Below are 12,996 nucleotides of genomic sequence, written 5' to 3' on the forward strand. Positions count from 1 at the left end.
GACAAGGCAGTCTGCAAAGCCTGAAATAGTCCCTGTGCTGCACATGGGCAAGTGTCAGATCTCAGCAGACCTTTAAGGACATCAGCTCTTGGCAGAAGTCGGTAGAGGATTTGAGATTGTGCTGGTTTTGCTCCAGCTTAAAGAGCTCTCCCCTCAGCATCACATTTTTTCTTTTTTTTTTTTTTGGCTAGTTAGTATCCTAGTATTCTGTGCTATGCTAAACTGACCACGTTCCAAGTAGTCCATGAATCTCTTGTTTTGAGCAGTCTAGTTCAGGAAGTCTCAGAAAATATGGAAGCATAATCAGCAGGCATTGGGTAAATTTCATGACTTTTAGGACCTGTTTCTGGCTAAGTAGAGATCTGGAGTGACAGATCAACAAGAGGCAAATAAAGCGGTACTGTTCTGAATGTTCACAAGGCCTAGAGTCTTGCTTTTGAGCATGACTGAGATAAATTTTTGCAACTACTGTATCACAGTGGCTATTCTGAGAGAATATAATATTCTCTCTTCTGTGCTCAGCATTTGAAACTCTCCAAAAAGTGTCTTTCAGAGATTCTTCACATTCCACGTGATGAATGAACATTTGTGCATGAAGGAACTTTTTGAAAAAGGATAGGTTTAAAATCTTAACAATCTTGTTAAGAAGTAGTTGATAACAAGTATGCTAATCTTCACGGAACTAGGAATACTTTCTTCTCCAATCGTGGAGTTTTATAGGAAAGACTTTCAGCGTGATGGGTTTCACGCAGAAACTATGCGCTCATCTAGAAGAAGGTTGAGATCAGATTCCTCCTACAAAACATGTAGCTGAATCTGTGTAATCATCAAACATAGAGGAAACTTCACTTTTTACTGTGTCTGTCTTTTGGGTACTTTAAATTTGTTTTAAATGCAGCTTGATCCAGAGCTTAATTTGAAGTGAGCTGGTTTTGACCATTTTATGTAACATCTCAGTTATTGGATGAGTCTGCCTCATCCATTTGCTATCCAAATTCCTTTTTTCCCGTTCATAATTACTGTGGAGAATTTTGAATTCTTGAGATTTTAGACATCACAGCTGAATATTAAATTTGTAGAAATCGCCTTGATTTTTTGGCAATTAGATTTTCTGGACTATTTAAAAATATGATAGTGTGTGTTTTCTAATTGCTTTGAGTCTGCTGATGCAAGTAGTGCTACAAACATGAAAGTTGATTTAATAATGTTTTGGTTGATGATACCTCTTTTTGTAAACCTTCATCAGATCATCATGGTAAATCTCCTGGTGGCTTCAGGGGTGCCATAATTAGCCCTGGGGCAGCATTCCCTAGTGTATCTGGGGGAGGTGGGCTGAAGGACCACATGTACTGGTATGGCTGGTAGGGAATGGCAGCTAGACAAAAGAAAACTTGTCAGGGTTCCAGTTAATCTGCAACTTCGCAGTGGCTTTGGCAGCAGGTTATTAGCAATAACTGATAATTAACATCTACATGATTTGGTGCATTTCTCAGGACTGTGTGCTCCTGGCTGCCTTGCAGAGTGTGCTGTCCTCGCACCATGTAGCTGCCAACACCCTGGCTGGGCAGTGTTTCATGTTCTTGGTCCAGAGAGAACTGGCCATACGAGGTTGTGTGCATTCAGGATGGAGGTTGTTTTTGGTTAGTTTCAGGTAGTGTGAAAAACAAGGGAGAGCTTTTGATCTGTCTGGTGGTGAAAGTTAATCCCACTTTGTTCAGCAGTGTGAAGTGTTTTCCAGTGTATCGATGAGCTTACCTAACTGAGCAAATAGAAGGATAGCATTTTGGTTCATGAACTCTTTGATTTTGCTTTTGATCTGACCTTGGGTAATCTGGAAGAAGGGGACTTTGGTAGTACTGTAATATTAGTGTCTTTTAATTCCTTGAGGCAGCTGTTCAGCAGAACGTGATGCTTTGCAGCTCTCGTATCCAGCAAGTTATGTGCAGATGAGTTGTCAAACTCATGTATTTTGTGAAGAGATTATACTCCAAAGATTGTCATTCTGACATAACTGTGAACAGTCTTCTTCCCTATTTTGGTAGCTTAGTAGATAGAAAGAGATATTTTGGAAGAGGAAGAAGAGCAGAGTAACTTGGACTTCTATTTCTGTGTTTTATATAATATTAAAGCAAAAATGAACAAGTAGATGCTGGACTTCTGGGTGTGTGAAGGTTTATGGGTTTTATGCATATAAGTAAAAAGTCAGTTTTTCTTCTAATAGCTTGATTTAAAACAGGCCTGGACTGTAGCCATGGAAGGTAATTGCATTGTCCTGTAATTTTGCACAATTTTGTTCATTTCCTGTTCCACACAGGCTGTTACAGTTATGAAAATTGTGTTTAACATGAATGTTATGAGGTTGTTTCCAAGTATGTACAAGAGAAAGAGGGTGAAGCTTGGTTAGACTGGAATGGAGGTGCATGTAAGTGTTTGCTTCTAAATCCACCCCAGATGGATTTGTTCCAGGCTGCGTGTCCTCTGACCGTGTCTGTTAAGAAGGTTTCCTGTGTTCTGTGAGTGTCAGAGTCCATTTTACTCATGGTTCTGTACCCATCTTCTTGACCCCAGAGAGTAATACCATCAAAGTAATGGCAGGGTTGCTGCTGGAACTTCAAAAGCTTGCTGATTGAGGGCAAATAACAGCCTTGCTGTGCAAAAATAACTGGGGCCCACAGAGAATTGGGTCATCTTTTGGTAGAAGTGCTCCATGAGCTCATTTCTGCAGTTGGTCTGTGTGAGCTGACATCTGCGGTTCCTGTTTGGTTGGGTTAGCCTTGCCGTTTGGGACAAGCCATAATAAAAGGCAGTTTCTAAAATGTGAGTCTGACTGTCTTAGGGCATGGAAAAAACCCTCTCAAACATAAAAGTGATGATAACTTACTGAAGTTCACCTCACCTTCACCAGGGAATAGAAGGGTGTGATGGAATTCTCTAAGAACCATGAATGATTTACACGGGATCATGGAATAACAACACAGCTTCAAGTCTCTGAACAAAAATATGTTCTCTTTCATGAAAACATGGGAAACTTGTAAACTGACAAAAAACTATCACCTACAAGTATGATTTAAAATAAAGTGTTTATTGTTGTATGATCTTACTGAGGCCAACAATACATAAGCCCATGAAAAATAAGGGGATACATAGGAAATATGGGTAACTAAGTGTTAATAGCTCTTCCAAATTTACGTTAAGCATTCTGCTTCAAGGTTTAATGCAATCCCCAACTCTGGGAGATTATGTGGTTTCTTGAACGTTTCTCTGAAGCATCTCGCATTAGCCTCTGTAGAAGACAGGAGATTGGATTAAAAAGAAAAAAGCCCAGTCTCATCCGCTATGCCAGTTTCTGTGTTCAGACAGTGCCTTCTGCAAGATCATGCCATTCTCTCTTCAGTTGTTAAAGACACTGAAGTCCTAGCATCTGCATCAGAAGTTTTAAGAGCAAATTCATTATTATTTTCAAGAGTTTCTCCCTTAGCGGTATTACTGAGTTCCTCACTTGAATCATGCCTGGACTCTGCTGTCTGGCTGATCAGAGGTGGCTTTGAGTATCCTCACCTTCAGTGTGCTCTGCATTGGCATCCAGCTACCAAGAAAATGATGCCACTTCACTGGGCAAATGGATGCCCAGAGTCCCTTTCCCTGTGTCAGAGACTTGTAATAAATGCAGGACTGTAAAAGATGCGTCTTGATTTTTCATGGGGGAAAAAAAAAAAAAAGATAGGGTATTTGAGAAGCTTGCACCTTTTTTTGCTATGCCTTTAACATTTATGGACATCTTGAGTATTAGGCTTTTAAGCTGCTTTGTTGAAACTCATTTGACGAGGACTTGCACAGATGGTGTTTTACTTTCTGTCTGAAATGTGACGCTTTTTAATTTCCCTTTGGTCATTTTAGTGAATCTGGCTAGAATTTCTTCAATGGATATTTGTCTCCTGTATCTCTGACTTGCTTATCTGAAATAAAATTTAATCTGATAGGAGCAATTTGTGGGTGTCTTTAACTATAGGCAGAGCTAGCACATTCAATCATCTGTTTCAGCCCTGATATATTCAGTAATTACTGTATTATTAATGTGTTTGGTCTAATATACAGATGTAATAAAATACTGAAATCTTCTTCTCTTCAAAGCAGATATTTTTCTGCACTGACAGAAGAGAGCTAGCAAAAGATGATTAATTGAAAATATTATGCATGACTAGACAAGGAGTTTTATGAGATGCTGATCTGTCCTTGACCTGACTTAATGCCTGGTATTAATGTTAGCTATGAAAACCTGCCATATGGACACTGGCATCCGAAAAGATGCTGTGGCACCTGAAAGCTCCAAATACATCCCGGGTTGGATTGTGGTGCACACACATGCAGCAGTTAAAAGATAGCATTCATTGATCTCATTTGACTTTGTTCCATCTGCTAGGCTGTGTGTTACAAATATATTCCTGCTTAAAATGTCAAACTCCTTGCTGTACAACGTCTGTTAGCGAAAGCCACTGATGGGTTTCTGAAGTGCTGCAGTCCAGCGGCTGGGGTGTCTGTATGGGCCTCTTGCTCATGTGTTGGAGAACAGCGCTGCTAGGAGCATCCCCTGGTAGTTTTGAGTAAAACCAAAATCCTCAAGAAGAAGTAGAGGCAGGTAAGACATGAGAATGCCAGGCTTAAGCAGAGGCCTGATATGCTGAAGAGGTTAGATCTCTGTGACCAGCGTGTGAGTTCATTTGCTGGCATGCTGCTAGAGATGACGTTTCCATCAGCAGAGCTGGTTGGGTGAGCCTCCGCTGACCTACTTCAGCCACAATGACCCACGTTAAGCTTAACCAGGTTATGGAATAGCCCTGCTAGCACTGCTTACTTATGGCTGCAGTGGGTGAGCAAGCTTGCAGGGGCAGTAATCTCCAGCGATGAGCAGCTGAGGGTCGTGATAGGTTTCTTTGATACAGCTGCATCAGGAGGAGTACGTGTGCCCCCAGCCTAGGAAATGGAAGAGGCCGTTAATACTAAATCTGTTTGCAGTGATTCAGTTTTTGCAGAAGTGTGTCTGACCCAACTATAGGGAATATGCATATACAAAAGTGTCTAATAATCTTGCAGTAGTCTTGTTGAAAACCAAAGTCTTGTCTTAAGAGCAGTCTCAAATCAACACCTTGCTATTCCCTTCCACAAGGGTTTATGAGAGGTTCTACCTAAGTATCCTGTGCATTACAAACCACTGTTTGGGTGCTGTGTGTTACTTTCAAAAGCATGACCAATTGATGACATTTAAAGGTCTGAGCCCAGAAGAAGAGGGTGTATGGAAAAGGTTGCATTGTTTTGTGTTTAGAGATATGAGGGTAAATAGTTTCAGCTATTGAAAATTGAAATTACTTATGCAAAATTCTGGGTTTACTAATAAAAGATTTGTTTTCTGACTGTTCTAGGCTTTTGGGCAGGCCCATAGCAACCACAAGAAGGTAGCAGCAGATGGAGAGAGCAGAGAGGAGACCTTGATTCAGGAATCAGCTACCAAGGAAGAGTACTACATGAAGAAGGTTATGGAGCTGCAGACAGAACTGAAGCAGCTCAGAAATGTCCTTGCCAACACACAGTCTGAAAACGAACGCCTTAATTCTGTTGCACAGGAACTGAAAGAGGTGAGTGAAGGTGCACAGTGCACACCACAGCTTGTACTATGGTTATGTTTTCTTGTGCTGTGTAGCCAAAACAAGGAATATTCTTAATCTGATCGATGTCTGCTTAATACTGACAGCTGCTAAGATGGGATGTCTCTCCAAGATTTTAGCATGGTGTTACATCTACCCAAAGCTGTAATTCAGCAAAGCTGTGAATCCAGCTTCCTGGTCTGTTATGGCCACAATGGTTCTGACCCAGTACAAATTCACTCTGCTGTGTTCAAATACCTTCTAGTTCTGCAGTAACCATTGTATTGTGTCCCAGCTCATTTGACAGACATGTGATTGTGTGTTTGGGCCACACTGGTGCTGTGGGTACTGCACGTTGGATTAGTACTCTCAGTCAGAGAACTGCTGCCTTAAAGGGCAGAGGAATTTATTTAGCGCATGCACAGAGGCGCTTTGCATGTACTTTTTCTGCCTCATTCCCAATACAGATTTTCTTACTGCAAAATATTTGGGACATAATTTCTTCTTTGATCACTTTTTCCACACTGAGTTCTCAGGATGTAGGAGCATAACAAAACACTCAATTGCACAAAAGGAATAATAGCAAAGTTTATAGTCGTATGTTTTCTCTGATGAAAGTGATGGCTTTTACTTTTTCATACATTGCTTAACTTACTAGCTGAAGGTACCTTTGGCCTCTTATTGTTTTAGTACTGAAACTGCCTGTTCCTGAGGTGAAATAATAGCTGAGCAATTCACTTAAAAAGTTTAGTTACTTATAACATCTGTAGCTCAGCAGGATGATTGTCTCAGGGCAAGATGAGACTCATACCTGACCATCAGCTCTCTGTGGCGGGGATGCAGAAAATATTGTTTTGAGAGCTCAAATCATTGGTTGAATTTAGGCTGGGTAAAAGTTACAAAGATTGTAAACCACAGATGGATGTGGTGAACAATCAGCAATTATTACTCATGAGCTTTCTGCACCTTGCTTTGAAGCGTCAGGTACTAGTCTCATTTAGCCCCGAGATAATCGTCTGGCCTCTGCGGCCAGGAGGAGAGGTTATCAAAGAGCCCATATCTTAATCTCAGTGTACCCTACGTGACCACAGCTGATAATCAGAAGTGTCTCGTCTAATTTAGGATATAGTAACAAATAATATTTGGTGGTAAAATTTCTGAGGAAATGTAGGTTACTTCTGTGGAGATGTGGAGGTTCAGTAGTACATCTCTTTGAGCTATGACAGAGAAGGAGCTTGCGGGGCAAACTGTTACAGGTGATCAAACAGGCCAGTCAAGCTCTCCTTAAACTCATGGGTCCTGGCTGTGCAATAGGAGAGCTGGAATCAGTCCATATGCACTGCTTAGGCAAGCACACACACACCTCTTTCATTTATTTCCTAACCTCTAAGAACAGCTTAAAAGAAAAGCTCCCTACCCCAGAGGCACAATTGTGTCCATAATGGATTCCAAACGCCGCACAGAAGCATGCAGATTGGCAGATTTCAATCCAGCTTCCTGTGTCACTGCAGCTGAAGGTGACTTTTCCTACTAGTTACTGCCACGTTTCAGCTACCTTTTGCTTGGAGCTGCATTTTGCTTTATATAACCCTCAGATGAGCTGACCGTTTGCAAGTTTTTTAGGGTGGGTTTTTTTCTTGCCCTTTGACCTTCCACCTTGCCCATGTACCCTTTTGCACAAACACACTTGTGTAAGATGGACCCCAGTGACAAATAAAGAGTGCAGGAAGAAAGGAAGTGGGGTTGATGTCAGGTTTCTTGTGAAGATTTTCATTTTTTTTTAAGCTCTCTTCTGCTGAATGTGGGAAGGTTCATTTAATTACTTGGCTAGAAATAAAGGCTGATGGTAATTAACTGGGTGTGACTGATTTTAAACTTTGAATGGAAACTGAACTAAATTAAAGAAAAATAAAAATGAAAGCCATACATGATAAATAACTGGAACCCTGCAGTAAGAGGTTTCTCTGCTGTCGCTTTGTGTCATCTCAGTGCTTGTGTTCTTCTTTCCTTGCCTTTTTTTAGCTTAGTTATTTTTTCTGCTGCTGGGTAAGTTGTGGTGGGGTGAAGACGTGAAAGAAATGGCATGAAGGTTTTAGTGTTAAAATGAAAACATCTTGATCAATTGTAGTTTAGGATTATTTTCCTTAGAGGATGCCCAAGATGCTTATTTGTGTATTGGTCTGAGTTGCCTTATAGTTACTGGTAGGGAACAGTGGGGCAGGGTGTGTGAACAGATATAGCAGCCTTCTCTTGGCCCACAAAAACCATCTCAAGGGACTTGGCTTTTCTCTCATACAATGCATCAGAAAGTGGTGAGTTCACATAGTTGCTATTTCACCATTGTTGTCCAGGTAAGTGGCAACAGGAAATTGCGTGAAAGAAATGAAGGAAAACGTATTGTGGCCCTTGTAAGCTAGTGAGCAGGATAAGCAGTGTGTTTTTTTCCCAGTCCCTGTTGCCACGCTTAGCTTTAGCCTGCCTCATGGTAGAAGAGTTGTGTTGATAATAGTGCAAGGAGACTGTGCTGTGAAGAATGCTGCTGTAGTCTGAAGGTGTTGGGGGTGAAGGTGGAATATGATCTATTGTGTTACACTGCAGAGACATAGTAGAAATGCTTTCCTTCGTTTTTTCTGACTGCTGGTGGAAGGAACACTACTGTGGCTCTTCTCTATCATGTTGTAGAGAATGTTGGCAGGCAGATTTAGTCTTTATAGCATGTATTTTGGAAGTCCTGTATTATTGCCTATCGAGAGAACTGACTTGCGAGATGTCTGGGGGAACAGGAAACGTTGCTTCCATTGCAACTGTTCTGGATTTGATCTAGAGAAGAGGAAAGCTGTGGAAAACGCTTTATGGTGTGTCCTCTGGCCAGGCAGAGACCTCTTCCTGTCAAAACTAAAAGCAAGTTTAAAAGTGGCGGGGGTGGGGAGGAAAGTCAGGAAATAAACTGCGGCTGAATCTCTGCTTTGTTTTTAAGGGAGATTTGCTTGTTAGGACTGTCTGCAAAAGTTTGTATCTGTTGTTTTGTAACTGTCTCATAAGATGTAGAGTTTTAATGTTGCTGGGGCTTTTTTGAAAAGAATCTGTGCAGTGCCACAAGGAAGATGTTCCAGTACCTCTGGCAGCAGCTGCTCCTGAGACACGGCTGGCAGTAGCAGTGGTGGTGGGTTGGAACCAGATGTTGACCCACATGGGTTGGAAGCACATTCAAGGCTCTGTTTAACATGCCCTCATTCCTTTCGTGTCTTCTCAGGACACTTTCACGGAAGCAATGAGTTGGTTTTGGACAGAGAAGAGTGACATTTGGTACACCTGGAGTTGCTGTAGCAGACACAAGTGGTTTTGATGCTTCCTGGTGAATTACCTAACTTTGACCTGTTGAGACAGGCCAACAGGGTGGTTACAGATTATGAGTTGTACTGCTGTCATTAGCTAGCTCAGCAGCTCCTGCATCTTGGAAGAGTCACTGGCAGGAGTACGTGCTCCTGAATAATTGCTAATTGCCATTCCTTTTTAATCTTCTTTCATCTCTCCTTTGTTTTAATGGTACCACACCAGATTTCATAGGGTGATTTGGCTGTGAAGTCATGAGGCAGCTGTGCCCAGTTGAGAAGCTGAAAAATAAATGAGTGATTCTTTCCCAGGAAAGCAAAAGGTGTTCTGATTATGTAAACTGAAGAAGGAAATATATTTTAATGTGTGTGCTTTTATATGTTAGTCAAGAAAAATAGCTGACATGACTTGCCGAGTTTTTTAACACATGCTATGAGCAACATATGAGTAATTTCATTCCTCCATGGCTACCTAATGAAACTGTTTTTCTGAGGTTTCTTCTGAAGAAACTTTCTTGTTCTGCACTGTCGACTGAGGCTTTACCAAGAAACTGTGTGTCAGTCTGAAGGATAATGAACACCTGGCCTTGCTATGCACAGGGGACTTACTCCCTCTTTTTTCTGTTGATAATGCTGGGATTTTCAGGTCTGTGTTAAACACAGACACACAATTGTTTATCCTGGTTTTTTCTGTTGTTTGTTTTTCACCCCAGCAAGTAGTCCTCTATAAAGATCCATCTGTTTTGTCCCTCCACCCTATTCTCTTGCCTCACATTGGAGGAATAGTCATGAGTTTGTTTTTCCAGAGTCTCAAGTGACTCTTAACATCTCTCATGCTTTAGTCAAATCCTGTAGATAATTTCCTTAACCAAGTTTATGGCTTAAGAAGTTCACCCATTCTCTCAGAGTGAACCTAAAAAGCTAACCAAGCAGTCCTTGACATCTTTATCCTTCAATGAAGACTTAGACCTTGGTCTCTGGTTGTGGATAGCTGAATGCCTCACTGAAGGACACACAGAAATTGCCAGCAATCTGATTAGAACAGCTTCAAGTGGAAACATAAGATGCACTGCATTAGATCAGGCCACTTTGACCTTGACTGCCTTACATCTGCAGCAACATAATTGCTTGCAGCCATCTCTCCATATCCTTGGACAGCAATATTCTTGTATCAGCTTCCTGGGCCTTGCAGTTAAAACATGTGAACAGAGGTGGAAAAGACATTGCCGGGAAGCTCATGTCAGAGTCTGTGCACAATACTTGACTGTTTTAATTGCTAGCAAGTGTTTATTTTACACCATGGTAGGCAATTAAGTTGTTTGTTAGACATGGCCCTGTGTGCTCAGGGCAATGATGGCTGTCAATTCTTCTATAAATACACAGTAATCCAATGGCTGAAGTTCTCCAGGTTTCCTTAACATTGTCAGTGAAAGAAAAGTATTCCTAAGGTTATGATTACACTTCTCTTTCATAAGATGCTAAATAGATCTTTTTGTTGCTTTCTATTTCTCTGTCTTGAATGCACTGGTAGTCCATACAGGAAAATGCACAACAGATCAACAACATTTCAGTGTGTTTCAAATGACAGACTGTTCAGTACTGGTAAATGGCCAAAAGTGAGTTCAAGTAGCTTATTACAGTGTATCCTAGATTTGAAGGCCTGTGGCTAATGTAATCTGACCTTTATTTCTGTATCAAAGGAAGAGGGATTTTTCTTTCCCATGCGGGAGAAGGGGTGATACGTTTTTCATGCAACAAAATTATATAAAATTCTCAATGTTATTGCCTTAATATTTCTGGATGTATTGCAGAGGTCAAAGAAACTTGAAGTAACGCTAATCATGTAGCAAAAATATGCTCATAGAGCACTTACCTTGACACCCTTATGTAATGTGGAATAAGCCACCTTCCCCATTCCGTATAGTGTATAATGTGTAATGCTGCATGTGTAGGTGAACAGTTTAGAGGTGGGAAAGTACTGAAAAATTTGTTGTATTTCATAAGAATCTTGGAAAGGAAAGAAGAAAAAAATTACTTGGTCTCTAGGGGAGTTCTTTCCAAACAGAAAGGGCAGTAGCGGGGGAGGATTGTCAGTTTTTGGAAGCAGACGTGCAAACAGAAAAAGAGGTCAGAGATGTGAATGGCATTATAATGGTGTCAGATGTAGAAAGGGAGGAAAAGGCACTTTTTCATGGAGCATGTGACGTGGAGCAAGGGGAAGGAAGATGTCTGGAGGGAAGGAGGCTGAAAAGCTCTGAAAGTTGAAGTGGTTGCTGTGGAGCGACAGAGCTTGGAGTTTTGGCAGTGTAAGAGTTTTGGTTGCACTGAAGTAAATAAAGGCCTTTCTAGAAACCTCGCCTCCAGGAGGTGCAGGGAATTGGAGACTGCATGGAGGAAGGAGTTGAGAGAAACTCTTCATGGTCACCAGAGAAACAAGGTGGTTGATCGAGAGGAAGAATGAGCAAGAAAATGAAGGGTTGTGGTGGGATGTTGACAAAGAGCAAGGAGGGAGTTCCTTTTGTTTAAGGAGCTTAAACAACAAAAGTCATCTCCTACTGCAGAATATGGTGAGCTTTCCTAAACAGCCTCTGCAGCAGGGCTTTGTGGGTGCCTGTGTGCTTTAGCCGTGTGTACCAAATGCAACTGCCTGAGTGCTGGTGTAACTGCCAGTGCAACCCAGAGGTAACTGCAGTGAGAGAGGTGGGCTGGGAGGCAGGTGGACCAGAGTCAGTAGTGTGGCTGGAAATCACTGCTGAATGTGCTGTAAATGTAAAAGTGGCTGTTGGCAGGTTGGTAAAGCTCCATTTCTAAAAGCAAAGCAGTGGCGAGTCTGTGTCTTGAAGGTATTGAGCCCAGCAGATTTAGTGTGCAGGACTGGGCTTCTTGTCCTCTTAATGTGTTGAAACAATTAGGAGGGTCACAGTTTGAATAGTACTGTTTTATTTAAAAACAACCTGTCTTTAGTCCAGTGCAGGAAATTCAAAGGCGGTGATAACAGTACAATAGCAGTGTGCTGCTGAATGCTGGCTCAGCAGCTTTCTTCCCACCTTTTTATTTTCAGTGAATTGAGTTTCATACTGGCAGCTTCCTCTTTTTTTTTTTTTTTTAAGAATGATAGCTGAATATTTTTACAGAAAGGAAGTAGAGCATATTGTTTGTATCCATTTGAAACATAATAAAAATTCATTCCAAAGAGTGGATTGTTGTGGAAACCCACTTGATGTGCTTTGCATGTATTCAAGGAGGCATCTGCTTGTGATTTCTCTATTGTTGTTGTGCACTGATATATTCAGAGGAAAGATGTTAACAACAGTGTTTCTCTTGCTGTGATGACTGCTGTCTAGAGACTGTCCAAAACTGAATTAATACTGAAAATGGGGGTGTTTGGTCACCATTTGACCTCTCTATATTTTCAGACTTTAAAGAAGTATTAAAATAAATTATTCTACTTCTGACATTATAAAACTCTAAATATGATTCTCAGAGTTTCAATCAGCAGTTAAGATTCCATGATATGCTGTTGTTTCGGAATTAACCTAGTAGCACACTTGCTGGAGGGATCTTTTCATTGTTCTGTTACAGTTAAATTGCTGGGCGCCTGTCAGAGCTGCATTGATAGCAGGATGTCTCCTCAGGCTCGACTGGAGACCTTCATTATGACCTTTGTACTGCCCACAGTTGCAGACGTCCTGAGCAGTGGAGGGAAAAAGTCTCTTGTATGCACCTGTAGCCTTTTAACAGATGTGAAGTCAATATGCACAATTGAAAGAGTAGCTGGAAACGCTCTAATCAGTGAAATAATAGCTTGAGGCTACTTTGCAAACTGTTAATTAAAGAGATGTGGGAGGTGGTGGTTATTTTTCCCTGGAGTGTGACCTTTTTTTTTTTTTAAAGATGCAAAAGCAGGGAGATTGCTTTGTTTAGCCTGTGCTTGGCACTGCTCCTATTAAAGTAGGTGATCCTTGGCAATCTGTCCAAACAGTATTTGTGTGGGTCACACTGGCTTTTTCTTTGAAAATAGGAAA

The 12,996-nt window shown here is 41.2% G+C and overlaps 1 protein-coding gene across 1 annotated transcript in view; it reads left to right on the forward strand.

Moving 5' to 3' along the window:
• The first annotated feature begins 5,423 nt into the window (after positions 1-5,423).
• BICD2 (bicaudal D homolog 2 (Drosophila)) overlaps positions 5,424-12,996 on the forward strand; it is a 27,171-nt gene continuing 19,598 nt past the window's right edge. The window contains exon 1 of the mRNA XM_010156590.1: positions 5,424-5,630. Within this exon, the coding sequence (XP_010154892.1) occupies positions 5,520-5,630 (111 nt within the window). The 5' untranslated portion in view covers positions 5,424-5,519. The remainder of the gene's footprint in view (positions 5,631-12,996) is intronic.

This window comes from Eurypyga helias, unplaced genomic scaffold (assembly GCF_000690775.1).
Source record: "Eurypyga helias isolate BGI_N326 unplaced genomic scaffold, ASM69077v1 scaffold11658, whole genome shotgun sequence".
Classification (NCBI taxonomy): Eukaryota; Metazoa; Chordata; class Aves; order Eurypygiformes; family Eurypygidae; genus Eurypyga; species Eurypyga helias.